At 45.9% G+C, this 24245-nt stretch overlaps 1 protein-coding gene and 1 pseudogene across 2 annotated transcripts in view; both read left to right on the top strand.

Annotated features, from left to right (window-relative positions):
* The window catches only part of LIMA1 (LIM domain and actin binding 1), a 62878-nt gene that overhangs the window by 23619 nt on the left and 15014 nt on the right, over nucleotides 1-24245 (top strand). For both annotated transcript variants that reach the window (XM_040988718.1, XM_040988710.1), the window contains exons 4-6: nucleotides 12098-12182; nucleotides 16167-16315; nucleotides 19159-19266. In XM_040988718.1, coding sequence (XP_040844652.1) covers nucleotides 12098-12182; nucleotides 16167-16315; nucleotides 19159-19266 — 342 coding nt within the window. The remainder of the gene's footprint in view (nucleotides 1-12097; nucleotides 12183-16166; nucleotides 16316-19158; nucleotides 19267-24245) is intronic.
* LOC121161829 lies at nucleotides 14360-14941 on the top strand (annotated as a pseudogene).

Raw genomic sequence — 24245 nt, 5'->3', positions numbered from 1 at the left:
TAAGTGTTTAGCGAGAGATGGTTCGGAACAAACCTGCGTGTGCCTTGTTGAAACGATTGCTGGTGGCACTGGGCAGTCTGATGGCCGAAAGATGGGAAGGTGGAGGGAACTCGAGAGTCCCTTGGGGTTTTTTAGGTTTGGGTTTTTGTGTGGGGATGCCCTTTTTAACTTCCTGATTGTTGAATTACTTTATGACTTATTGAGCTGCTCAAGGAATCTACCTTTTGGTTTTTTAGGTGCTTCTGAGCAAGCATCATTATCCATGTTGGAAACAGTAGAGATCAGGGGGTTTTTTTAACTTGAATTTTAAGATTCGTTTGTTTATTTGAAAGGCAGAGTTAGAAGGACAGAGATTTCTTGTCCACTGCATCACCCCCAAATGGACCAGCAGCCTTGGCTGAACCAGACCAAAGCCAGAAGCCTGGACCTCCATCCTGGTCTCCTACTCGGGGTCAGAGGCCAGACCTCTTGGGTCAGGCAGGTTAGCAGGGAGCTGGATCAGAAGTGGACCAGCCAGGACTCAAACTGGTACTAAGCCAGGAGTGGACCAGCCAGGACTCAAACTGGTACTAAGCCAGGAGTGGACCAGCCAGGACTCAAACTGGTACTCCTATGCAATGCCGGTGTCACTGGAAGGCTTACCACACTGTAGCACAGCACAAGCCTCCTATTTCATTTGTGTGTTGATCTGGGTTTTAGGTAGCTGAGGTGACTATTCTGGGAATCGATGTATGAAAAACGACCTGCTCAGAGCTGGCATTGTGGCAGATTCAATTAAGCTGCCGCTTACTACATTGGCATTCCATGTCAGTAACTAGCTCAATTTCCCATGGCTCCGCTTTCTTTAAAAATAATAATAATAATAATAATTGGACAGGGAGACATACATACAGAGAGGAGGAAAGACAGAGAGGAAGAACATCTGTTCCCTGATTCACTCCCCAAGTGACCACAAAAGCCAGAGCTGAGCTGATCCGAAGCCAGGAGCCAGGAGCTTCTTCCAGGTCTCCAACGCAGGTGCAGTGTCCCAAGGCTTTGGGCCGTCCTCGACTGCTTTCCCAGGCCACAAGCAGGGAGCTGGATGGGAAGCAGCGCCATCAGGATTAGAACTGGTGCCCTGTAGGTGCAAAATGAATGCTTTAGCCACTAGGCTACCGTGCCGGGCCCCATTGCTCAACTTTCAGTCTAACCTCCTACTCATTGAGCCTGGAAGACAGCAGCCCGAGTACTTGGACCCTTGCCACCTATGTGGGAGACCCAGATAGAGTTGTTGGCTTCTGACTTCAGCCTGGCCCAGCTCTGGCTGTTGTACACATTTGGGGAGTCAACCAACAGAAGTTTTCTCTCTTGCTCGTTCTCTGACACTTCCTTTCAAATAAATAAATCTTTTTTTTTTTTTTTAAGAATTGGTCATCAACAGGTTATAAACAATATCCAAGTACTGTTGACCTTTGCATCCTTAAGCTTTAGAGACCTTAGAAGCTGAGAACCTGCAATCTCCTTCCTAGAAATCACCAAGCAAAGCAGGGAATTTCTGAAAGGCTGCTAAGGCCTGTGTCCTTGCGTTCCCAAGGATGCGTTTGGGTGAGCACGATCCTCGGAAAGGAAAATAAGGACCAGATATTAGGATTGCTTCTTTCTATATTTGTATTCAATTTGAATGATTACCCTTTCCTTAGAGCAGAGTGAACGCATTGCTGTAGCTCCAGGAAGGGAGGCTGCAGGGCAGGCTGCTCTGGGTTCTTCTGCACAGGCCTGACTGCTGCTGCTTCCTGCAGAGTTTCCTTCCTACGGGAGAGGAGTTAGATAAAGATACAGAAGATAAATAAAGGAAAATGGCTCTTGCCCCAAATCCCGAGAGACATAAACACTAACTAAGGAGGAAGGAATGAGAGATTCGTTCATAAATTAATAAAATTCCAACTGTATTTCTTTCTCGTTTTTCTTTTTTCCATTGTCCATGGCTTATTTTAATGCTTTCAGTTCATCATATTTTCGTTGATTTGCATTTATATGTTTTAAAGGTAACTCAGTACTTTCAGATAAAATAGAAGTAGGTATGATAGCAATGACAGTTGACCTGGCCCCATCCACCTCACTGCTGTCTGTGCTTAGACTCTGGCCCCTCAGCTTTCCCCCCCCCACCCATTGTCAGGATCGTAGGTATGGATATAACATTAAAGTACCAAGAAAAGTTTTGCTAGCATCAGAATAAAAGCATCTTTTCCCCAGCTAGTCCAACATTTTTGTGGTTTTCCTCCTAAGTTTCCAGAAGTGACGCTTGGTATTTTGTTCTACGTAACACCGGTGTAGGACAGTACGGATGTGTTGGTGTAGCAGAGGGGACCATGAAGAGAATACACAAGCAAGCTAAAGTCAAATCTGTGTTTATCAGATACTCCATGCAAGGACAACTGATCTATAGTCTGCATCCAAAGAAGCAGTTTATCCCTTCCTTGTTTACGTCTTCAGTATTCCTGTGTTGTATTCACAAGATAGAATAGCACAGAAGAAAGAAAAGAAGCAGATCTTCCATCCACGGTTCGTTCCCCAGATGACTGCAATAGCCAGGGCCGGGCGAGGCTAAAGCCAGGAATTCCATCCGGGTCTCTGTCACGTGACTGGCTGGGATTCAGGCGCCGTTATCTGCTGCTTCCCGGACAGGTTAGCAGGTAGTCAGACTGGAAGCAGAATGGTTTGTACTGCAGCCAGCACACCCAGCAGCAGCTTAATCTATCGCACCACAAGGCCCGTCCTTTCTTTCCTTCCTGCTTTTTTTCCCCCCAGTTTTTATCATTTTCATGTATTAGAGTATACAAGTGAGCATGTGCCAGTCCCAATTTGCTGGTTCATCCCCCAGACACTTGCAATGGCCAGGGGCTGAGCCGAGTCACGTCTTCTATATGGATGGCAGGAATTCCAGGACTGTAGTCAGGAGCCAGACCCAGGAATTGAACCCCTGCTTCTCCGGGGGTCATGGGCATTCTCAAATGGCTGCTTCTGTGTGGCCCTTCCTGCTGGACAGGTGCGTGTCCAGCGGGAATTCTCTGATTGTTACACACACACACACACACACACACAATAGCATTTTATCTTCTCTTGATTAAGAATTGTCTGTGTTCCCTTTTCTACTTAATGTGATATAATAAAAATATTTTTCTGCCTTGTTAGTATGTGTTAAGTAGATTATACAGGTTTTCTAAGAAGAGTATAACTCCAGAGATGTTCAGAATTAATATGTATAATTACGGTCATAATTTTAAATTGAATTCAAAGAATAAAAAGGATTTAACTGTCAACATCACTGTTAGGCCTAGTATAATTTCCTAACATAGGGGAATGTATCTTTAGTCAGCAAATCAGAAATCTCAAATTAACCTAAGATTTAACCTCAAGTAGATAATGCTGCTAGTGCTTCAAAGCTTAGCTGCCTGGGCCCAGCATCGGGCCCAGCACTCAGTATCCCAAATCACAGGGCCTGGGTTTAGATCCCAACTCCATTCTCCCATTCCACTTTTCTGTGACTGTGCACCCGGGGAGGCAGCATTGGTAGTTCAGGTAATGGGGTGCCCCGCCACCCACATGGGAGACCTGAGTCAATTGCCTGGCTCCCAGCCCAGCTCTTACAGGTATTTGGGAAGTAAACTAGCAAATAGAGATCTCTGCCTCCTGGATTTAAAATATACATATGGATAATTGGTTTTGCATGTTATTGTTAAAGGTAGTAAAAATTATCTTTTTTTTCTATCAATACCCGCTTTGCATATATCACATGGAAACTTTTTTTGGCTGATTTGGTATATTCATATATGGTTCAAAAGTTTGTAATTGGCAGGACAGCCTCAATGTTGCTCTGATGTTTTGTTCGTAAGCACATTGCTTCTGTATACTACACAGAGGCGTAAGTTAGGTTTTAAAGATACCAATCCAAGAACTCTGGTATTTTTTTTTCACCATTTCTTGTCCTGAATGGCTGACCTTGGTGTGCTGGCTGGAGACCAGTCATCTCTGCTTCTTTTCTTTTCTTTTTTAAGATTTATTTATTTTTATTCGAAAGTCAAATTTACAGAAAGATCTTCTATCCGCTGGCTCACTCCCTAACTGGCCACATCAACCAGAGTTGAGCCAATCCGAAGCCAGGAGCTTCTTCCCGGTCTTCCATGCGGGTGCAGGGTTCCAAGGCTTTGGGCCATCTTTGACTGCTTTCCCAGGCCACAAGCAGGGAACAGGAAGGGAAGCGGAGCAGCCGGGACACAAACCATATGGGATCCTGGCATATGCAAGAAGAGGACTTTAGCCACTGGGCTACCATGCCGGGCCCATCTCTGCTTATTTTCATACCAGCTAATTACTTGCCTGCTAGTTGCATTACAACAAAGCTTGTTGAAGAGTGATGTCAGGGGATAAGCTAGTGCCTAGGCCAAGTTGACATGCCTCAGTTTGAGAAATCAGATCCTTCATTTCCTCCCCCACCCCTGAACATCATCACCTTTGTCTCCCAGCTGCTGGACTCACTCCTGGATTAGACAGCAGAGGTGTGTATCCATATGAATGTGTTATAGTCACTTCCTCTAGTCTTCTCTTTGTTCGATGAGCTATAGTGTGCGAGAAATTCCCATCAAGCTTGCTGACGTAAAGATTCTAGAATTGTGAGGGACTTTAAGTGGTTATTTAATCCAGTGCACTGCTTATAGGCAGCTTGGATACTATAAACCCAGTTTTATAGATGGAAACAGCTGAAGTTAGGAAAGTAAGCCAGTATATCCAATGTCATGTGGCTGGTTAACAGCAGAACAAGGACTAGGGTTGTGTAACTTGTCGTATGCCCTATAGCTCTGTCTCTATGGATATTATAGTAACTGAATCAAAACAGCTGGCCAGGACCCTACGTAGCTTTGGAATTTAATGAGACTGGGAAGAGTTAAAAACATACTAACAGCTGTGCTCTCAAAGACAGTGATTCTCATCTCTATCTTCCCACATTTTGTACTTAATGAAAAGAATAAGGAGAATTTATTGGAATACAAGAGATTTGCACAGCAACTTAGAAGGTTGTGGTTTGCAAATTTTTTTTTTCTAATTTGAGAAGCAAAGAGAGACGGTTCCCACATCTGCTAATCCAATCCTCAAGTGCCCTCTTCCAGCTATCAAACGTAGGTACTTCAATATAGAAGATGGGTACTTGAGTTGCTAAGCCGTTTGCCTACCCTAACCCTGTTATTCTTATCATGTAAACTCAACACTCTTCTAAACACATGGTGAATAAACCAAAAAGAAAAAGTCAAGTAAACCAGAAATAAATAAATAAATAAATAAATAAATAACTTGTCAGTTATACTCTGAAGTTGATTATTTTTTATTCTTACTGTTATATAACTACTTTTTCTTAAAAGATGTATCTATTTATTTGTCTATTTAAAAGGCAATGAGGGAAAGAGAGAGAAAGGAAGGAAGGAGGGAGTGAGGGAGGGAAAGAGAGAATGTGAAAATGAGTGTTTCATTTATTGCTTCATTCCCCAAATGCCTTCAACAGGCAGCGTGAGGCCAGACCAAAGTGAGGAGCCAGGAGCTCCTTTCAGGGCTCCCGCATGGACAGCAACTATTCAGATCTTGAAGCACCGTCTTCTGCCTTCCCGGGCAATTAGCAGGAAGCTAGATCACAAGTGGAGTAGCTGGGACTCAAACCAGCCACTCCAGTATGGGATATGAGTGTCTCAAACAGTAGCTTAATATGCTGTACCATAGCAGCCACCACGCACAACTGGTTTTCAAGTGGATTTAGTTACTGCACGTTGTTTTGTGGGGTTTATTTCCAGTTTTATTTGGAAGGTATAGAAAAGAGAAGAACATAGATCTTTCTCATCCCTCACTCCGCAAGGGCCCAGAGTGCTTGGGACTGGGCCAGGTTGAAATCAGGAACCAGAAACTCGGTTGAGTACCCAACCTTGGTGGGCATCAGCTGCTACCTCCTAGGGTAGGCGTTAGTAGGAGGCAGAGCCAGGATTCCAATCCAGATACTGGGACGTGGAATGTGGGCATTCAATCATGGTCTTAACTGCTAAGCTGAGCATTAACCCTGGCTGATCTGTTTTTCTTTTCTTTTTTAAGATTTGTTTTTATTGGAAAGTCAGACATACAGAGAATGACAGAGAGGAAGATCTTCCATCCACTAGTTCACTCCCCATATGACCTGTAGGGCCAGAGCTGAGCCGATCCAAAGCCAGGAGCTTCTTCCAGGACTCCCACACGGGAGCAGGGTCCCAGATCTTTGGGCCGTCGTTAACTGCTTTCCCAGGCCACAAGCAGGGAGCGGGATGGGAAGCAGGGCTGCAGGATATGAACCAGTGCACCCATGTGGGATCCCAGCGTGTGCAAAGTGAGGACTTTAGCTGCTAGGCTACTGCGCAGGGTTCCAGCTGGTCTTTTTTATATACATCTTGCTATGGATCTAACTAATACATGGAGCTATCCTCTTATGGCAATGTAATATTTCATTATGCAGTTTAATCATTCCTTAATAATTGGATTACTTTTTAGCATAATAGGAAGCTTTTGTGCCACAGTAGGTTAAACCATAGCGTGGGCACCCACATCCCATAGCAAAATGCTGGTTTGAGTCCCAGCTACTCCATGTTTCTGATCCAGCTTACTGCTGTGTGCCCGGGAGGCAGTGGGGAATGGTCCGAGTACTTGAGAGTCTGCCTCTGACAGATAGACCGGGTCCCAGGCTCCTGCCTTCCGCTTGGCACAGCCCCAGTTGTTGCAGGCATTTGGGGAGTGAATCAACAAGTGAAAAATTAGTATCTCTCCCTGTTTCTTTCCCTCTGCCTTTCAAATCTGTGTTTACTTGTTCATTTTCTTTGAGCTATATTGCCAAAGTGTTAGTATCCTGGTCTAAAGATGCCGAGTGACTCAGGAACCGTTGTTCTCACATATATTCAACTTGTTCTGTAGGATTATGCTGTTTTATAACTAGTGCAGCCGGAAGACACACTGTCCATAGCTTTGTCAGCATTTGGCTTTACCATTCTTATCGGTTTGTGTTGTGGATACAAAGGATTATCTCTCTCTCTTTTTTTTCCTAACTGTGAGAATAATTTTTTATCGAAAGCTTAGAGGTATAGAAAATGCAGGGAAATCCTAGCCATAAAGAGCTTTAATTTTGTCCCAAGAGCATACCTAAAGAAAGGCATTTTTATCTCTGAATCCTTTGAGAAGTTAAAGCTAAATCTCCTCCCCACCCCTTGATCCCCATGTTTAGTTTAGCACAGTCCTGTTTTCCCATAAAAGCCTGCTTTCCCCGTCCCCTTGACTCTGGAGGATGGGAGAGTTAAAAGGAAAGTCAAAGTTAAAAGGTTAAAGGAAGTGGCTGAGTCAGTTCTCAGTCAATTGGAAATCAGCATTTATTTATTAGGTGCCAAAACTCAAGAGAATAAGCTTCTAAAGAGAATTTTTTTTTCTCCCAGAAAATAAAGCTGTAAGGGCTAGGAAATCCTACACTGTTACTTCTTTAGATCCTGACCTGCTGTGTTTCTTTAGAAAAGAAATTCCAGAAATTGGAAATCCTACAGTCTGCTGGCCCAAAGTCTCGGACTCTGATCGTGTTGGAGCACTTCACTGCCTTGGGTCTGCGGGTTTCAGGGGCATTCACGGTCAGCCCGCCAGGAAGGAGGACTCCAGGGGTCAAGTAAGACCCCAGACAGCACATTCCAGAAAGTCTTTAAGTGTCTTAACTTTTCTCTTTTCATGATAGATTATGAAAAGGCTCCTTCAAGAATCTGAGAAAAAAAAAAAAAACTGAAATGTAATGAAAGTCTATGAAAGAAGAGTACTTTGGTATCAAAATTTCTGTTATATGTTTGGGTTTTTTTTTCCCCCCTCTATGTCCTTGGGAATTATTGGAGCAAACACCTCCTTTTTCCTGTACCTCAGATAGCCACTCATAAAATTAATCTCAAATACACTGGAGATCTTGTTATTCTTGATATCTGAGTGGTTGGGCAGTGGAAAGGAACTGAAAGTGCACAGTGCTTCAGCTGGGCTCGCGTCACGTCATGTCATCTCAGGGCCAGTGGAACTGAGTGTCAAATGCATTGCTTCCTTTTTTTTATCTAAGACCAAATGGGTTATGTTCACTCATTTTTATAATGCTTAAAAAATTAGTTCTATGTATTGATACTATTATAGGACCAAAAGCCTTTTTTTTTTTACTTTTTAAAAAGATATATATGTATATATTAAGATTTTATTTATTTTACTGGAAAGTCAGAGTTATAGAAAGAGAAGAGGGGAGAGAGAGATCCTCCAAATGACTGCAGTGGGGCCCAGCATTATAGCTCAGCTGGCTGATCCTCCCCTTACAAGCGGCAGCATCCCATATGAGCACCAGTTCGTGTCCCAGCTGCTCCACTTCCCATCCAGCTCCCTGTTTGCAGCCTGGGAAAGCAGTCGAGGACGGCCCAAAGCCTTGGGACCCTGCACCCACGTGAGAGTCCCAGAGGAAGCTCCTGGCTCCTAGCTTCAGATCAGCTCAGTTCTGGCTGTTGTTGCTACTTAGAAAGTGAACTAGTGGATGGAAGATCTTTTTATGTGTCACTCCTTCTCTCTGCAAAGCTGCCTTTACAATAACAATAAATCTTTTTTTAAAAAAATGACCGCGGGCCCGGCGCGGTGGCGCAAGTGGTTAAAGGTCCTCGCCTTGCACGCCCGGGATCCCATATGGGCGCCGGTTCTAATCCCGGCAGCCCCGCTTCCCTTCCAGCTCCCTGCCTGTGGCCTGGGAAAGCAGTTGAGGACAGCCCAAAGCTTTGGGACCCTGCACCCGCGTGGGAGACCCGGAAGAGGCTCCTGGCTTCGGATCGGCATAGTATCGGCCCGTTGCGCTCACTTGGGGAGTGAATCATCGGACGGAAGATCTTCCTCTCTGTCTCTCCTCTCTGTATATCCGCCTTTCCTATGAAAAAATAATAAAAATAAATCTTTAAAAAAATGACCGCAACAACCGGAGCTGAGCCAGTCCGATTCAAAGCTGGGAGCCAGGAGTCCTGGATCTCCAACACAGGTGTGGACTAATACACAGATGGATTATTCCCACTTTTGGGGTCCTGGGGATAATCGTGTGAACATTTGTATACAAGTTTTTGGTTATGTTTTCATTTCTCGAGAGTCTGTGAGAGTACTTCAGTCTGTGGAGGGGCCTGTGCATTGGCTTAACTGGCTAATCCTCCACCTCCAGGTGCTGGCATCCCATGTGGGTGGCAGTTTGTGTCCCAGCTGCTCCACTTCCCATCCAGCTCCCTGCCTGTGACCTGGGAAAGCAGTCAAGGACAGCCCAAAGCCTTGGGACCCTGCATCCGTGTGGGAGACACAGAAGAGGCTCCTGGCTTCAAATCAGTTCAGTTTTGGCTATTTTTGTGCCTTTGAGGAGTGAACTAGTGGATGGGAGATACTTCTGTCTCTTCTCTCTCTAAATCTGCCTTTCCAAGAAAATAAATAAATCTTTTCTAAAAAATGTAAATTGTAAAGCTGAATAAAGATAAAATAAGCTGTATGTATGCTAAAATTTTTAGTTTTAGTTCTTATTAGCATCATTACAATCAAACCAACCCTTGGTCCTAATTTCTTCCTTTTTTTAAAAAAAATATACATATGTGTGTACATACATACATTATATATGTGTGTATATATACACACATGTGTATGTGTGTGTGTATCTTCTTTTTGAAAAGCAGAGTTGCAGAAAGAAAAGAGACAGAAATCTTCTATCCACTAGTTCACTCCCCAAGTGGCCACACTGGCTGGAGCTGGACTGGTCCAAGCTGGGAGCTTCTGCTTTTTCCATGGGGGCGCAGGGTTCCAAGGCTTTGGGCTACCCTCCACTGCTTTCCTAGGCCATAAATAGGGAGCTCGATTGGAAATGGAGCAGCCAGAACTTGAACTGGTGCCCATATGGGATGCTGGCGCTGCAGGTAGAAGCTTACTGTGCTACACCATGGCACCAGCTGCTCAGGTAACATATTTCCTATCTCCTTAGGAGTATGGGGCTTTTGGTGGGGGGGCTTGTTTGTTTGTTTTTAAGATATAAACATGCAGTTCATCATTTTAGGTTTTACTGCCAAGTTGATTGATCTACTGAACTGAATGGTTTCATCGCCATTTACTAAAATTTAACTCAAAAAGGAGGCACATGTTCCATATGTCAGGGTGGATTTTAGCTCTCTCCCCTATTCCAGGAGGTCTAGGGACAATGAGATGGGGATGACAGCGTTCAGTTAGAGGTTCCCGTTCCAAGCTGAATAAACACGCTCCACGCCCTGTGTGCTGTGGGGCATGTCTGTGACCTCACACGCATCGTGTGGCTTTCCAGCTTTATTTATTTTTAAGCTTAAAAATGTCCCCAGAGGAGTGGAGAAAGGTTTTCTTTCCTCCCTAACAAAACGGAAGACGGAGATTAGAACAGGATCACTTGAGCGCTTCTCTCATCGCCTCCCAGCTGGAAATGTTTCCATCTCGTAAGAGCCGGCAGTGTCCCGCATCTGGGCTCCACGCGTGCAAGCCTCAGCACCATCTCCCTGCGGTTTCAGGCTGTTTCCAGAACGTCAGCTTCGTCTGTCCGTCATAGCCACCCTGCTTCCTGCCGTAACACTAGCAGGGAGCACGCTTGTCCTTACACTGTGCCTTTTCCAGCAGAAGGTCTGCTGGGTTCTTGGAATGTTCTTGCAGTCTGCAGAGCACTGCCGCATGGAAAGCATGTTCCCACTCTCACACTGGATCGTTTGTCATCCTCCGTGGAGATCCAGCTTAGAAAGGAAAAGGATGAACGTAGCAAGTTACGTATCCGCGGAATGCTTCATTCCAAATCCGTGCCGCCTTCTTTTCTGTATATCCTGTAGATGCCAATGGGAAGGTGTGGTCTCTGCCCTCTGTGAGCCCAATAGTGAAGTAGAGAGCTACACGCTGGTCTGATGGGCACTGCAGTGAGATTACTCCAGATCCTTGAAGGGACAGCAGTTGCCCATCAACAGGGTAATCCTGCTGCAGAGAGCCTCACTCACAGCGCTGTGGTCTTCACAGCAACTTTCTGTTCCCGGAGACTGAGCTCATCCAGAGAATTGCCTGGGTCAGAAGGACCAGGTCCAGAACAGGCCTTCTGTGACATGGCAAATACTTTCGATTAAACTCAAGGGGTGATTGGAAATTTGGGAAAGCATATTGAATAGGAGAGTAAAATTGATTTATATTTTGAGGATAATTACTTTGCGTTGTTTGGGGTAATGGCCACATCAGAGAGAGTGGGTTCGATGCTGAAACAGAGCCAGTTGAAATGATAACACAGTGGCAGTCATTTGGTCTCACTCTTAAGATGTACATAATTCCAGCACAGAAATACCTGGATTCACATCCCAGCTCCGGCTCTGGATTCCAGCTGACACTCATGTGGCAGACTGGGACTGAGTCCCGACTTTGGCTCTGGCGCCAGCCCATTCCTGCCCTTTGCAGGCATTAAAAAAAAAAAAAGTACAAGGTAGAAGACATGAACAAAGACAGTAGGAGCAGGGATTATCAGGGATGGGGAGGAGGAGCCACAAATGCTTCCAACTGGGGCCACATACCATTCCCTTCTGTGATGGCCTAAATGACGGCCTTAAGGTAGTCGGGTCATGATGTCCAGAACAACCAGGGATGGACCAGGTTAAATCTAGGAGCCAGGAACTCCATCTGGGGCCCCCACATGGGTGGCAGGGACCCAGCCACTGGTGTCATCGCCTGCCACCTCCCAAGATGCATCAGGAGGAAGGCAGATCAGAAGCACAAAGCTGCGGGGACTCCACCCAGCACTCTGACGTGATATGTGGTAGTCTTTAGCAGCGGTTAACCTGATGCGCCACAACACTTGCCCCTGGAGTTGCTTCCCAGTCCCATTGCATGGCATCTGTGTTTCGGATTTATAGTGCCTTTATTTTTAACTTCTGAGACATGTCTGATATTTTCTGGATTTTCTTTATAAAGGAAATTTATAAGCCTCCTTTCTGATCGTTGCATCAAGATTTCCTGTCTTCTCTGCGACACTTAGCACTGGGTTTTGTTTTCCAAACAGAATCTTTGGGCCCATGGCCGAAGCTCAGGTGGAAGGAGGATCTCTGAAAACAGCTGTTCTCTGGATGACTTGGACATGAGCCCAGGTAAGCAGAGGTCACTGTGGGTGAAGTCCTCTTTTTTTTTTTTAAAGATTTATTTATTTACTGGAAAGTCAGATATACAGAGAGGAGGAGAGACAGAGAGGAAGATCTTCCATCCGATGATTCACTCCCCAGGTGAGCACAACGGCCGGTGCTACGCTGATCCAAAGCCAGGATCCAGGAACTTCTTCCGGGTATCTCACACGGGTGCAGGGTCCCAAGGCTTTGGGCCGTCCTCCACTGCTTTCCCGGGCCACAAGCAGGGAGCTGGATGGAAAGTGGAGCTGCCGGGACACGAACTGGTGCCCATATGGGATCCCGGCGTGTTCAAGGTGAGGACTTTAGCCGCTAGGCCACGCCGCCGGGCCCTGGGTGAAGTCCTCTTGGACATACCTTGTGGGCTCAAAGCTAACACGTTAAAAGATTTATTTCTGTTTATTTATTTTTAAGATTTATTTATTTTTATTAGGAAGATGGATTTTTACAAAGAGGGAGAGAGAGTGATGGTCTTCCAAGTAACCACAATCGCCAGAGCTAAGCTGATCAGAAGCTGGGAGCCAGGAGCTTCTTCCAGGTCTCTGAAAGGGAACTGGATCAGAAGCAGAGTAGCTGGGGTACGACCAGCAACAGTATGTGATGCCAGAGTCACAGGGTGGGGGTTAGCTTGATGTGCCACTGCTCCAACTTCCATTTTTTCTTTCTTTCTTTCTTTCTTCCTTTCTTTTTTTTCTTTTTTTTTTTTTTAGGATTTATTTACTTTTACTGGAAAGGCAGGTTTATAGAGAGAAGGAGAGATAGAAAGATCTTCTGTCTGCTGGTTCACTCCCCAAATGGCTGCAACAGCTAGAGCTGAGCCAATCCGAAGCCGGGAGCCAGCAGCTTCTTCCAAGTCTCCCGCATGGGTGCAGGGTCCCAAGGCTTTGGGCCATCCTGAACTGCTTTCCCGGGCCACAAACAGGAAGCTGGAAGGGAAGTGGAGCAGCTGGGACACCAACCAATGCCTTTATGAATCCTGGCGCATGCCAGGCAAGGATTTAGCCACTAGACTATTGCACTGAGCCCTGTTTTTTTGTGTTTTGTTTTGTTTAGGCAGATTTTACAGAGATCCTGCAGGCTCAACTCAGTGGCCAGGATCCCACATGGGCAACAGCTCATGTCCTAGCTGTTCCACATCCATCGCTGGTTCACTTCCCAAGTGGCCTGCTAGGGCCAGAGCTGAGCTAATCCAAAGCCCGGAGCTTCTGGATTTCCCATATGGGTGCAGGGCCCCAAGGATTTAGTCCATCTTCTGCTGGGTGGGAAATGGAGCAGCCGGGACATGAAATAGTACCCATGTGGGATGCCAGTGCTTGCATGGCAAATAATTAGCCTAATGAGCCATCACACGACCCCCTCTTCTTGTACTTTCAACTTACTCTCGTCATTGGTAACCTGTCTTATCCAAAGGGCACCTGTAAGGGGTTGTAAATGACTCCTCCAGAGCATCGCAAGCTTGAGAGCTTTCATACATGGACTGTATCCTTTATCATGATTATCTCCTGTGACCAAGGGTAACATGAGACTGTGAATAGAGTTGCTATGTTTGAAAGGGGACCTGTATAGGTTCCTCACAAAAGAAAAAAATAACAATAACACAGGAAATCATAGGCCTCCTAGTAATCGAAAACAGTGCAATCGAAGCAGAATGTGGGGGGCAGTGTGATGGTACAGCAACTTAAGCCAACTCTTGCAACGCCGGCATCGCTTATGAGCTCATCCCAAATGAGCAGTGCCAGTTGCTCCTTTTGTGATGCAGCTTCCTGCTGACATGCCTAGGAAAGCAGCAGAAGATGGCCCAAGGGCTTCGCTCCCTGTGGCCACATAGGAGACCTCGGTGGAGTTGCAGGCTCCTGGCTCCTGCCTGATCTGGCCCAGTCCCTGCTGTTGTAGCCATTTGCGGAGTGAACTGGCAGATAGAGAATATCTCTCCCCCTCTCCTTCCGCACTTTGTAACTTTGCCTTTAAAATAAATAAATCTTTAAAAACAGACACCAAAAAAAATTTTTTTAAGCATTGAGGCTTTTTTTTTTCATTCAGTGTGCCACCAAAGAGCTTCGTGTCAGCATTGGCTGCCACTCTACCCATTGTTACCAGCATTGTAAGAACAGTAAGTAGCGAAGTGCCCAAGTACTAGTGTGCTAATGTCAAGGGCCTTCTGTCTGAGTCAGAAGAAGGCAAGAGCAGATGGGTTCCCACTGTGTGGCTGCATGGTGTCAGAAATACAGGAGCAGCTCTCCTCTGAAGCCCTGGAGGCTTTCCGTATTTCTTCCAATCAGTCCATTATAAAAAGCTGTGGCAAAGATGGCTTTCATATTCAAGCAGGTCTCCACCCTTCCGTGTCATCCGCATTAACAAGGTGTTCTTCTGTGCCAGCGCCGACAGGCTCCACACAGGTGTGCCGAATGCTTTTGGAAAGCCCCAGGGCACAGCGACCTGGGTTCACACTGGCCAAGGCATCATGTGCCTCTGCACCAACCTGCAGAACAAGGAACCTGTGGTTGAGGCCGTAGCCATGGCCAAGTTCAAGTTCCTTGGACAAGAGAAAAACTTCAGCTCAAAGCAAAAGAGCGTCACCCAGGCTGGTGTGGATGAACTTGAAGAGCTGGCGGCTGAGAAGCAGCTCACATAGCTGTGGGCTCAGATACGTCCCATCATGGTCTCCTGGGCAAGTGCTGAGCACTCGCGAGCACTTCCACTACCCTGCCCTCTCGTCAGTCACATAATCAGTCGCAAATCCTGTTTGCTGTTAAGAAAAAGACAGCATCGAAATCTCATGTATCTTTTGCATTTATTTTCAACTAACCATAGTTTAGAATATACAGGGATCAAATATGTTGAAGGTTCCTTTTTTTGGTGTTAGGAGTGTTCGCAAATATTGTCTTAGAAACGATGATTCTATTCCTCATTTTCTTCTTCGTACTTTCAGGGGAAGAAATGAGCCCTTCGATTTCCAAAGTCAAATATGTAGAATCGTTCAACCATTTCAATCCCATTTGGGTTTTATGGGGGGAGGATGAGGTTTTTTGGGGTTTTTTTTTTTTAAGATTTATTTATTTTTATTGGAAAGGCAGATATACAGAGAGAAGGAAAGACAGGAAGATCTTCCACTGGAGCTGAGCCAATCTGAAACCAGGAGCCAGGAGTTTCTCCAAGGTCTCCCACATGGGTGCAGGTCCCAAGGCTTTGGACCTTCCTCTAAAACTTCCCCAGGCAGCAAACAGAAGCTAGAAGGAAAGTGCAGTAGCTGGGATACAAACCAATGCCCATATGGGATCCCAGCACTTGCAAGGCAAGTACATTAGCCACTGGGCTACCACACCAGGCCTTTTTCTTTTCCTTTCTTTTTTAAGAGATTTACTTATTTAGGGCCCGGCATGGTAGCTTAGTGGCTGAAGGTCCTCACCTTGAATGCGCCAGGATCTCATAAGGATGCCAGTTCATGTTTCAGCTGCTCCACTTCCCATCTTGTGGCCTGGGAAAGCAGTAGAGAACAGCCCAAAGCCTTGGGACCCTGCTCCCATATGGGAGGCTTGGAAGAAGCTCCTGGCTCCTGGCTTCAGATTGGCTCAGCTCTGGCTTTTGTAGCCACTAGGGGAGTGAATGAGCAGATGGAAGATTTTTATTTTTATTTCTCCTTCTCTCTATTCATCTGCATTTGAGAAACAATCTTCCACCCACTGGTTCACTCCCCTAGACGGCCACAGCAGTCAGGGCTTAGCCGGGAGCTTCTTTCCGGTCTCGCACATCAGTGCAGGGACTCAAGCACTTGCGCCTTCCGCTGCTTTCCTAGGCCATTCAGCAGCGAGCTGGATCAAAACAGTGGTAACTGGCACACCATCCAGAGCATGTGTGCGATCCGGCACGGCAGGCAGCAGCTTTAGAGGCTGTGCCACCACACCAGCACCTTCTTTGATCTTCCTACAAAGCCTGTTATTCATGTGCTTCCAGGCCAGTCGTCATCTTCGGCATTCAACCTAGAGAAAAACGAGGGTAGGCGAAATCTGGAACTTCCACGCCTCTCAGAAACTTCCATAAAGGATCGAATGGCCAAGTACCAAGCAGCTGTGTCCAAACAAAGCAGTTCAACCAACTACACAGTATGTGTTCTGAACCCTTCGTTTCACTATTTGTTCATTCATTGGGCACTGGGCACCAGGTCCAGGAGATGTCCCCTCCCACCCCCCAGCCGGCCCTTCTCGCTCTGCCCTGCCCCTTTCCCTTGCAGCTAAATCCTCCCCTGGCTTCATTGGGAACCCTTGCCTTGTTCAGCCCTGACTTCAGTCTCCTGAGGCTCATCTCTGCCTCACACCGAATTTTCCTGATGTTACCAGCCAGCAACGTCTTTGGGAACTTTGCTGCCTCTTGTAGTGACTGTTCTATCGGTGGTATTGTATTAGTTTTAACAGAAGTGCTTATTTTGCTTTTTGAGGGAAGAAGGGAGAGTATCTATCGGAAGGAAAGAACAGATGTTCACCATGAACAGGAGACCTTTTGCAATGCTTTAGTGAGACATCATTCACGTTAACATAAAATCACCATTTAAACTCTTCAATATAGTGGTTTTTAAACATACTTGCAAGACTTTGTAGCTGTCACTACGGTCTCGTTCCACAACAGTTCAGATATACCAAAAGCAAAGAACCCCCGTACGTACCAGTGCAGTCACTCCCAGTTTGTGCCTCTTGTCGCCACCCTGTCTCGGTGGTACTGTCCCATCTGGACAGTTGATACAAAGGAATCATCTGATACGTGGTCTACTTAATCCTTAATTCTTCTGGTGTGATGATTTCCTGTAGAGATAGCCCAGGGTTGAAAAGGGGGAAAGAAATGACAAGAAGGCAATGTGCTCAGTGAGCACAAACATCTAATATTTTAACTTGCCGTTTGTTAGATTCGCCGCTCGCCAAAACGTTAAATTCACCGACCACAAGGGAAAGAATAACTCGGCCAAATTTATATGAAAAGAATTCAGAAGGCCTTTATTTCAGGGAACCACAGTCACGGGCTGCCCTTCCCCATGCAGCAGACATAGATGTGAGGGAGTGGGCTGCAGAGGAAGAAGGGCGCGGAAGAGACGGGGAGGGGGCTTTTAAACGCTCCTTGACACGGAAGCGGAAACAGGGGGTCGCCTCGGCCCTTATTGGTGGGGGAGATGGGTCTGTGCCCCTCATTGGTGCAACGGTGGTCTCACTGTCTCAGGGGTCCGCCAGAATTCCACCATCTGGTCCAGGTCTGGTTGGAGGCAAACTCCGCCCTCCTCCGGTTACCTTGGTAACCATCACCATTTTACACCTTCCTATGCTTCCCTGGCAAGCTGCTACCGTGGCACCTGTTAAATAGAAATTATCTTTATAAAGTGATTTATTTCTAAATACATACATGTACAAGTCTTTCAAATTACAAACTATTAATCTCTCAATGTCCTAATTAGGATATAATTAGGATGTAACTGAATTTTGTTACAGACTGAATGGAAAGGCCTCATATTAGAAACTGTATTGTGTATCCCAACAGTTAAGCCTTCTTTTCTCTACACAATTAGGTTTGCAGTCTCCAGGAGTATTGTTCAAATGTTCTCTGGGCTCTGCGTAGTCATTTCACTTGTAGTCTTAGGAAACAGCAGTAAAGTGGAGCATCACAACCCACTCTTCGCTGTAAATGCAGATTTCTCTTGGAAGGCAGACCAAAAGACAGAGCAAATATAGGTGTTCCGGAACCTTCTGTTTGCTCTTGTTACAGGCTTTGCAGCTTTCTCACTGTCTTCCTACAGCAAACATTTCAACCAAGTGACTCCCTGACTAGAAAAACCAGTTTAGTGACTTTTTTTTTTAACTTTCAGTAGTGTTACTGCATTACGGTTCTGCCCCGGAGTTGTTAAGCGTTGAAAGTCTTAAGGAATTCTTGTAAAATGTGTGCATTTTATCTCATCCCAGAAGCATTCCGCAGGCCGTAACGAGGCACAGACTCCCTGGCAGTGGCTCCTGAGGCGGGGCTTTTAGCTGAGGTTAGACAGGGAGCAGTGGGCTGGGATGTGTCTGCAGTGCTGCTGGAGGCAGCTCCGCCTCCTAGATGTACCTCCGGACAGGGCCACACCTGCATGGGGCAGTCACACATTCCCAGGCCATAAATGGCTTGTTTCCTCCCATGCCTAAAGATCACAGAGAACAGAGAGGTGCTACGTTAACCAGATGACTAACGCCATAGCCATTTACTTGGTTAGCTTGATTTTACATCTCATTGGTAAGTTAACTTTAACATTCTGGCCAAAAACAAGTATGATTAGGCTTGCTCCTTGTGACACTACTAGTGCATGCTTTTTTAATGTTGAAGCTTTGAAATGATAAGTAGAATAAGGTATGTCTTCAATTTAACTTTGTTAGTATAATGTGTGAACTTTTCCTAAAAGTTTTTGAACGTCACGCAAAAAAAAAAAAAAAAAAAAGATTGTCATGTCATGAAGTATAATTTTGGTTTTGATGTGAATGCATCATCCCTGTCTCTCTTTCTAGGCCGGGCATTTATGTATCTGGTCAGTATGTTTTCTTCATTATTGGCACTTTGCATCTCCTTCTCCCTGCTCCAGAAGGGTCTTTTCTGGTCAGTCTCACGAGCTTTGCATTCCCACCAGCTGCGCTGCTCCAAGAGTGAATCACAAGAATGGTGTGTGCTGGGGCGTGGTCTCTGGATGTGTCTAACGAGCACCGGTTTTAGACTAGCTTCCAGATCCTTTAACTCTGAGGGGTGTGCCCACACAGCTGCTTTTGTCAACTCACTGCTTGTGAGAGTGAAAGGGTTGCTTTGACCTGAAGCCTCTTAGAAGAATTTGATGGCTTTTTTTTTTTTCCTTAGCATTCCAAGTATACTTAATAGATGTGCTATGAGGAGAATGGAATGGTGAGCTTATTTTTTTTTTCCCTAACAGATTATTTTTATTTTGTAGAATGAACTGAAAGCCGGAGGTGGTGAAATGAAAAGCCATAAATTGGAGCAAAAAGAGAATGTGCCCCCGGGCCCTGAGGTCTGCAACTCCCATCCCGAGGGAGAAAAGGTGGGTTCACACAGCTGCTCTCCAGCTGCCGAGGAAGCATGTGTTCTAAATTAGGTGCTAAAATTAGAAATAGCTGAAACTCCGGGCTATACAGTGTCTGGGAATTTGGTAACAGCTGCCAGGACAGATTGTCATTTTTGCAGGTCACATAATTTCAGTTGGGGAGTCTGGGTAGCTGACCAAATAATGAGCCTGCCTTGGAAAATGTTTTTTTGCTGAGTGAAGGCTCACGTGGCATAGAGAGCTAAAGTGACTTTTTTGGGGCGGGGGGGATGGAAGGAATGGAGAGGGAGGAAAGCGGACCAACAGAGAGGAAGAGAAGAGGGTCTTCCGTTTGCCAGCACCGGGCAGACCAAAGCCAGGAGCAGGGAACTCCAACTGAGTCTCCCACATGGGTGGTAGGAACACAAGATCTTGAGCAGGAAACTAATTTGGACACGAGCTGAGACTCCAACCCAGACACACTCACGCGGGATGCAGGTACTCCAAGGCGCGTCTCAACCTCTACCCCAAGCACTCACCCCTAGTGAATGTCCTCATTTATTATGTGTGCTATCCCTAAAATATTTGTATAGTCTTAATTTAAGTATGTACCTAATATGTGGAGATAAATATATATATATCTATTTAAAGATTTATTTCTTTTTATTGGAAAGGCAGATTTACAGAGAAGAGAGAGAAAAAAAGCTCTTCCTGGTTCACTAACCCCAAGTGGCCACAACAACTGAAGCTGAACCTATCTGAAGCCAGGAGCTTCCTCCAGTTCTCTCATGTGGGTGGAGGGTCCCTAAGGCTTTGGGCCATCCTCCACTGCTTTCCCAGGCCACAGACAGGGAGCTGGATGGGAAGTGGAGCAGCTGGGACATGAACTGGCACCCATATGGGATCCTGGTGTGTGCAAGATGAGGATTTAGCCACCGAGCCATCGCACTGGGTCCCCAGTTTGAAGGTCATTCAGCAGTGTGTCCAATCCATTTGGGGTATGGTTCAGCAGCAAAAGCTGTTATATCGAGTGTAGGAAATACTGGGTGGTAGCAGAAGCAGATGGGATGGGGAGCAGATCAAGGACTGTAAAACCGTGTGACAGGTACCAGGAGAGAGGCATCCTGGACGCTGGAGCTCAGCCTCAGGTCCACTTGATCTGACTTGCTGAAGAAGGGGCTCTCTGAGCCACATCTTGAGGAGTGTGTAGAAATAGGCCAAGTGAGTGTCAGTGTCAGGACTGGGCCTCCTCAGTTGCTGATGCCTGTGGAGTGGACAGCATGTCCAGATGCACACGAGGAACGTGACAGCCAGCTCATCTAGGTCAGTAGATGACTCGTCAGAGGACAGAAAGCAGAACAGCTTGGAGAATTCTCCTGGCCCGGCTTTACAGCACCTTCCTGGGTCTAGGGATGCACTAAGGTGGACTTGGTCAACCAGTGACCTTGGAAAGATTTTTCTGCTGCAATTAAACCAACTATTAAAACTACTCAGGTAACACTCTTGGAATATTCCTCCCCACGTTGGGGTTTCTAAGGTGTCACCAAGTGACTGACTCTCCTGGTGCTGATGAAGTTTGACAGCGAGAAGAGACTCCGCCCCTTCCTCCCCTGTGGACACAAAAGAAAAAAAAAGAATCATGTCCCACCTACCTTTCTCATGTCAGTCCTGCCCATCTTAATCAGAGGCACGCGTGGAGCATTCCTGTCAACTATGTGAATAATATTAAAAAGAAAATTAAAAATTTTTAAAAGAAAAATAAGCTAAGTAAATTAGGGAAAATTGCATGAGCATAAGAAGGACATACAGGGAACCCAGCATGATGGCTCAGTGGCTGAATCCTCCACTTGCAAGCACCAGGATCCCATATGGGCACAGGTTCGTGTCCCAGCTGCTCCACTTCCCATCCTGCTCCCTGCCTGAGGCCTGGGAAAGCATTGGAGAATGGCCTAAAGCCTTGGGACCCTGCATCCAAGTGAGGGACCCTAAGGAAGCCCCTGGTTTCGGATCAGCCCAGTTCTAGCCATTGAGGCCACTTGCAGAGGGATCCAACAGATGGAGGATCTTTCTCTCTGTATCGCCTTATAATAAATAAATTTTTTTTAAAAAAAAAAAAAGGGCATACAGACACAGCAGAGGCTTGGAAACCATATTGTGGCTTACTGATGAATCATAGGTTTGGGAGTTTGGCTGGAGTGTGAAGCACACACAGACAGAGAAGAGAGACAGGTGGAGGAAGGCCGGGCCAAGATCTGCAACGCTGTGCGTGCGTTGGAAGAAGTCTCACAGTCATGGAAAGTCACTGAATGCTTCCAAGAACTCACTTTAGTGTTTTATGCATTAATCATTAAATGAATACCTTCATTGCGGTAAGCAGCAATATTTATGTCAGTTTTGTTTATCATGCTGTCTGCCAACCTAAAACCCAGTCTCTTCAGTCTTCCTGTCCCTATGGAAAATCAAATGAGAGATGAAGGGTAAGCTTTCAAATCCATCACAGGGATTTATCTCAGGAGAAAAGGTCACTGATTCGGTTACGCCTGTGATGCCGTTCTTCCAAGACAAAAATGTTTTAACAACAATCATTTTCTCAGGCTGGCATTGTGACAGAGCGTGTGAAGGTACCACTGAGTGCTGATCCATGTCCCACCTGCTCTGCTTCCAATCCAGTGCCCTGCTATTGGGCTGAGGAAAAGCATTGCGAGGTAGCCCCAGTGTTTGGCCACCTGCTGCCCACATGGGAGACATGAAAAAGCTCCTAGCTCGACCCAGCCCAGCCCTCTAGGAAGTGAACCAGCAGCAGGAAGATCTCTGCTTCACTCTGTCCTTCCCCCACCCTCTTTGTAGCTGTGACTTTCAAATAAATAACTAAATCTTGTGACACACACACAGCAATAGGGGCTGGCGCAGTGGAGTATCGGGCTAATCATCTACCTGCAAGCGCTGGCATCCCATATGGGAGCCAACTCATGTTCCGGTTGTCCCCCTTTCTGTCCAGCTGCCTGCTTATGGGCTGGGAAAAGCAGCAGAAGATGGCTCAAGGGTTTGCACTCCTGCTGCCCTCAAGGGAGACATGAAAAAAGCTCCTGGCTTTGGCCTGGCAAGCCCTGACAAGTGCAGCATTCTAGGGAATGAACCAACAGCTGGAAGATCTCTTTCAGTCTGTTGCTCTCTCTATAGTTCTGACTTTCAAAAAACAAATCAATAAAACTTAAAAAAAAAAAACAGTCATTTTCAAACTTAAACACAGATTTTTGAACATATAATAACACATTAACATTTACAGTAACTCACACAGTATAAACAACATTAACACTTTATGTTGAGATAATACTTGATAGGCATGTGTTACACAGTAATATAATCATACAATCATCAAACACATATTTTTAGTGAAGTTGCATTTCTTTTTTATTTATTTAAAGAACAGAGAGAGACAGAGCAATCTTCCATAAGCTGGCTTACTCGCTGTTTGCCCGTAACAGCCAGGGCCAGGTCAGGCCAAAACCAAGAACGCAAAACTGTCTGGATCTCCAACGTGGACGAAAGGGCCCCAAGTGGCTGAGTCACCACCTGCTGCGTGCCAGGGTGTGCACCAGCAGGAAGCTGGGTGAGAAGACAGGGGGCTCACATAGGGTGCAGGCACCCCAAGCAGTGTCCCAGGCACTCCCCCACAACGCCCACCCCAACTTGTACATGTGGTTGCAGCAGTGGGCTCAGGCATCGGTCTCTAGGCCCCATGCTACGCGTTATGTTTTCCCCTTAAACTGCCTGTTTGTCTCCTGTTTCCAATGGGAGATTATTTCTCAAAAATAACTGAGTAAATATGTTTGGAATTTTCTGTGTATAATATAAAACGTTTTTAAATCCCTTCCTTGTCTACCTTACAAACATAATCTAGAAAATAATCCTCCGCAAAAGAATATTGGGGTTTGCTCTAATCAGATATCGCATTTCCTTCTGGACTTTTTTCATACTGATATGAAACTGGAACTCTAAACCAAACTAAAGGATCGGGACATTTAAATAATAGCCTAAAAAGACTTCAGTATGACTAAATGACAGACTGGGAAGTGGGTGTGGAAGAGAAGGGTTTAAGATAGTACTCCAGTGAGGTAGCCGAATGCATGGCCAGGACCCTGTGTGGGCGCTGGTTTGTGTCCTGGCTGCTCTGCTTCCTTTCCAGCTCCCTGCCTGTGGCGAGGGAGGGCACTGGAGGGTGGCCGGGTGGCTGGGTGGCCTGGGAAACCTGTGCCCATGTGGGGGACCTGGAGGAGGTTCCTGGCTCCTGACTTCAGACTGGCTCAGCACTGACTGTTGTGGCCACTTGGGGATTGAACCAGCAGATGAAAGCTCTTTTTCTCTGTCTCTCCTTCACTCTGTAGATCTAACTTTCCAATAAAAATAAGCAACTCTTAAAAAAAAATAATAAAAGATAGCACATATTGGGGCTAACACCATGGCATCGTGGGCTAAGCCCCCATCTTCAACGTAGGGATCCTGTATGGGTGCTGGTTCATGTCCCAGCTGCTTCCACTTCCAGTCCAGCTCCCCGCTTATGACATGGGAAAGTAGCAGAAGCTGGCCCAAGGCCTAAGGCCTGCACTAATATGGGAGACCCAGAAGAAGCTCCTGGCTCCTGGCTTCAGATCAGCTCAGCTCCAGCTCTTATGGCCATTTTGGGAGTGAACCAGCAGATGGAAGACCTTTCACTCCATCTTTGTTTCCCTCTAAAGCTCTTTGAAATCAAAATAAATACATACTTTAAAATACATATGTATGTTCTTCATGTTCACCCTGCAGGTTTGTAAACTGCAGAGGCCCGGTCCCTATCCTTCTGTTAGCCTCTCTTGTTAACCAATTCTTTAGCACTAGATGAATTTTTCTGACTTTTAATATAAACAGACTTGAAATGGACTATTTTACCGAAGTATTGTTTTTCCTTTTCTTGTAAGTTAATTTGTACTTTCATATCATGAAGAGTTTGATCAAATCTC

The sequence above is a fragment of the Ochotona curzoniae genome, unplaced genomic scaffold, assembly GCF_017591425.1.
Source record: "Ochotona curzoniae isolate NIBS_2020 unplaced genomic scaffold, NIBS_Ocur_1.0 contig_1014, whole genome shotgun sequence".
Taxonomy (NCBI): domain Eukaryota; kingdom Metazoa; phylum Chordata; class Mammalia; order Lagomorpha; family Ochotonidae; genus Ochotona; species Ochotona curzoniae.
The sequence above is the reverse complement of the archived record's forward strand: the minus strand, read 5'-3'. Positions and strand labels throughout refer to the sequence as shown.